Raw genomic sequence first — 4554 nt, 5'->3', positions numbered from 1 at the left:
AGCAACCTCTGAGATGTTCATGGTCGCCAATCGCTCTGTGGGGACAGGTTTAACGGCATCAGCTGTCTTCTCCTCGTGGATGTGGATCAATGAAACGGTATTTGCGGCAGCGATGTGCTATCGTTACGGGCTGGCTGTTCCGTTGGTGGGTGTTCGGAGATACCCCTTTTGACTTGGTCTTGTGGAATGAATCTTGCTGATGCTATCTATCTCTTCTCAGTGGTGGGCTTCTGGTTTATGTTTTCAAATTGCTTTAATGGCAGCTTTGGGGGTTCTAGCCAAGATCCGCGTTCCATATGCACACACTTCTCTTGAGATCATCAGGATGCGCTATGGCAAGATTGGGCACCTTGTCTTCATTGTCCTGAACATTACGAACAATGTATTTGGCTGCGCGTCTATGATTCTGACTGGATCACAAGTGATATTTGGGATCTCGGGCATGCACTTCGTTAGTGCCACGATCTTGATCCCGCTCGGAGGTAAAGTAAACTTAGCTGCAACGTGCCAAAAGCTAAACTAACACATCATCAAGTGGTCTTATATACTGCAGTAGGCGGATTAAAAGCCACATTTATCACAGATTATTTGCATACAACTGTTGCCCTCATCCTCATCATTTATTTTACTCTCGCTATCCTTACTCATGACGCTGTTGGGGGGCTAGGAGGGCTGTACGACAAAGTCATGGCCACGGCTGCGGAGAACTACATTCCTGGTAATTACCAAGGGTCACTATTGACCATGAAGTCAAAGAATGCTATCATCTGGGGTCTAATACTCAAATTTGGTAATTTGGCCCTTGTGGTGATGGACACCGCATTCTGGCAGAAGTCCTTTGCGACTGAAGTGAAGGCCACCGTACCAGGCTATAATCTAGCGGCAGCGGCGATTTTCGGCATCCCCTGGGGTTTGGGAACAGTGATCGGACTCACTGCGCGAGCAATCCATAATACGCCTATTTTCCCGACCTACCCTGGCGAGTTCACCCAAGCGGAAGTCAATGCTGGCTTCGTCATGCCATACGTGATCAAAGCTCTTATAGGCAACCAGGGCATCGTTGCATTCTTTGTTCTTCTGTTCATGGCACTTACCAGCACTGTGTCTTCCTCGATGATTGCTGTTAGTAGCATCTTGTCTTTCGATATTTACAAGACATACATCAATCCCAAGGCTACAGACAAGAAACTTGTCCAAGTCAGCCATTACGCCGTAGTCTTTCATGCTGTATTCATCACTGGAATATCGCTGGCGTTAAATTACGGCGGTGCTGATATGACATGGTAAGCAAGGCAAATGTGCTAACTTTGTTCTTTCCAAACCATTCGTATGCATTCTAAAGGCTTAACCCCAAGTCATAATTGGGATGAACTTTAAGACCATCTTTGACCGTGCGCCCTTTTGTTTCTGATGAGACAATAACTAATACAAATTGTTGTAGGATTGGTTACTTCAGGCCTATTCTCTCCTGTCCTGGTATTATCCCTCTAGCATTGACTCTTTGCTGGTCTGGCCAAACACGCCTAGCTGCTATTCTATCGCCCGTTCTCGGTTTCTTCACGGGTCTTGCTATTTGGCTGGGAACGGCTAAGGCGCTGTATCACGATATCAACATGGCCACGACAGAACAAGGTCTCCCGGCACTCTATGGTGCATGTGGTTCCCTATTCTCGCCTGCTATTTACTCCGTCATTATCTCGCTGTACAAACCAACCAAATTTGATTGGCGGCAGTTCTTGCGCATTGAACTCGCTGACGAGGCTCAGCTGCATGCAGATGATACGCCAAAATCGCCATCCTTGTCCATCGACGAAAAGAAGAACACTCTCGACAAGAGTGATGATAAAGTTCTTTCTCAACAAACAAATGGCGGTGTTTTCGTAAGTGCTTCGTCTAATGAAACTGTTCAGCCACTGCCTTCCGATTCAGAGCAAGGCGCTGCAATAGACGAGGACAAGAAGCATCTACCCGACGTCACGCGCTCCACGGATTCCTCTATCAGCATCAGTCTTGATGAAGTTCGCCACCCTTTTAGTGAGGAGACATTACAGGAGTTACACAGGTGGTACAAGATTGCGTGGATCATCTGGATTGTCATTGTGCTGGTCACTTTCATTGCGTGGCCTATGCCTTTGTATCGCAACTACATATTCACAAAGTCCTTCTTCTCTGGATGGACTACAGTCGCCATCATCTGGCAATTCTTCGCCTTCTTTGCAGTGGTAGTCTACCCGCTGTATGACGGTCGTTACGAGATTCTGACGGGTGTTCGGGGTGTTTACAAGGCTACTAGATCATTCTTCAAACATGCAAGGCGCGAAAAAGCGTGAGGACACTGAGATATTGGCTGGGTTGCAGCAGATAGTTGAGCAGGTCTGGGCGGCTACGATTGTGGCTGCAAATTGGCAGATACAAAGTAGACCGGCGTCTATACACAATGCATAGCAAGTTCAGATATATTCTATCACGACCAAAAGGTGAAGAAACTAAGCAGCAAAATGACCAGTCAAGTGTAGATGGAGAATGGGTAACTTACCAAACTTCGCACTCGAAGTATGCCTGCCGTGAAGATAAGAGTGCTAGGTTGGTTAATGCAGTGTGTTGCTTGCCAATGGTACCAAGATTACATTCTATCCACTGAGTTTTACGTCGGCCACTAATATTAGACACTTCAAATCGCCTAGCCCCTCGGCGTTCTAGGCTTGATTTGAGGTTCCTAGTCACTTGCTAGAGGATGACTCGCTTGGCCACTAGAGCCCTGTGCCGCGCTGGCGGATACTGGGTGGGATAGAAGATGGCCATTTGTCATCAATGGATCACCCGAAGCCAGATTGGCTGTTGAACACACCAGCAACCCGCATCGGGTCAGCTCACCGTTGACCTCCGTCGCTCATCTTCGGATTGATGGAGACAGTTTAAACATCATTTTCGATTTGTGATTCAATCATGGCTGCAATGCGTTTCGTTGCTACGCGAGGGTCCGCCTCAGTGGATTGCATGTCTGATTACCCGACCACAAGATTGGCGTTTGTCAATATTGCAAATCCCGATGAGATCAAAGATGCAAAGAAGCAGACCAGAATCCGCCGCCATGTGATGAAGAAAATTGGACTGTCGAGAAGACGAGGCGCCTCGATACTAGCTACGAGACATTCACAAACCATATCTCAAGCCACACCCGCCTTCATTCCCAAACTGCCCCAACTATGCCCGTATTGGCAAAGCATTTTCCTGGGAATTGATCAACTCGATGATAGCTCGCTGAAACTCTGTCTAGGAGATGCCGCCATTGAATTTGCGCAGACCGATGACTACAGAGCGCAATTGATGGGGCATGACGACGTTGTCACAAGCCTTATTCGATATAATAAGTCAATCGAAATCATCAGGCATAGCCTTAGTCTTTTCAGTGAAGGATCCAAGGTTCAAGCAGCCATCGGGACAATTATTGGGCTAGCTTTCTATGATGTAGGTACCTACAACTACGATATCTTTCGCACTACCTGTATCGATATTCTGATTCTCCTTATACATAGATGCGAGTTCGTAATTTTTCACGATGGACGATGCATATGGATGGCCTTCTTCAAATTTTAGATAGCTTTGATGGTATCGAAAATTTACCATCTTCTCAGGAGCTTCAATTGGCTTTATTTTGGTATAGCCTACGCTCTTTTGACTTACAGTCTAGGACTAACACTTTAAATGCAGGGTCGAGGTTTTCGGTTCACTGATCATAGATGCACCACCGCGATTCTCACACTTGAGAGTTGCGTTCCCGCGGGAACCCGCTTCGACCAGCTCTACAATACAACAAAAGATTTGCCTCATCTGCCGGACAAGACTGCCGCTGTTGCTCGATCTTAGCAATCTGTTAGTACCTTTGTCGACTCTGTCAAAACAGATCACGATACTTGCAAATAAGGCACCCACTGCCAATCTCCTCCAAAGCACAACGTATTGGGCTCAACTGCTGATTTCGCTGGCACACGATCTCCTTGCTCTGCCGAGATTTGACTCCAAAGACGATGTTAGTCACGAAACAACAAGCCAAATGGCAATGAGAGAAGCGATCCGAGTTGCTGCACTGATCTTTGTCTCTACTATAATATGTCGATGCTCCGGTGATGAGCTATACTGCGCTCGTAATTATCGAGGTCGAGCGCGGAATGTATTGACTGCAACAAATGACTCTGATTGGGTTGGTCTCAAAGAGTTGAGACTTTGGGTTCTCATTCTCTGTGCGATGGTTGAGGATGATCGGACGTGGTTTGTAGAGCAGATTAAGCACACCATGCGTGATTCTAGGCTGGATACTTGGGATGAAGCACTTCGAACGCTGAGCCAAATTGCTTGGATTGACTCCTTAACGGCAGTTGATGCTGCCACACTGGCCTTGGAAGTCGAAGGGTGCCTCATGGACTACAGTTGAGTGAGGCATCAGAGCCAGAGTAGCATGGCCGCGTGCTGCTGGTAGCGAGGATCAAGCTTTTTTGACTTTGATAGATAGGAATAGATGAGATGACTCGGGGAGAACAAGGCAAAACAACCTCA

The 4554-nt window shown here is 47.1% G+C and overlaps 1 protein-coding gene across 1 annotated transcript; it reads left to right on the top strand.

Annotated features, from left to right (window-relative positions):
* Positions 1 to 744: 744 nt before the first annotated feature.
* On the top strand, positions 745 to 2330 carry UCRPA7_4045 (putative sodium solute symporter protein; the record flags this gene model as incomplete). The annotated part of the gene is made up of 2 exons (XM_007916612.1): positions 745 to 1283; positions 1442 to 2330. The coding sequence occupies 2 exons, from the start codon at positions 745 to 747 to the stop codon at positions 2328 to 2330; spliced, it is 1428 nt and encodes a 475-aa protein (XP_007914803.1).
* Between the last annotated feature and the right edge of the window lie 2224 nt (positions 2331 to 4554).

Source organism: Phaeoacremonium minimum, assembly GCF_000392275.1.
Source record: "Phaeoacremonium minimum UCRPA7 unplaced genomic scaffold PA7_03_scaffold_316, whole genome shotgun sequence".
NCBI classification, from domain to species: Eukaryota; Fungi; Ascomycota; class Sordariomycetes; order Togniniales; family Togniniaceae; genus Phaeoacremonium; species Phaeoacremonium minimum.
The sequence above is the reverse complement of the archived record's forward strand: the minus strand, read 5'-3'. Positions and strand labels throughout refer to the sequence as shown.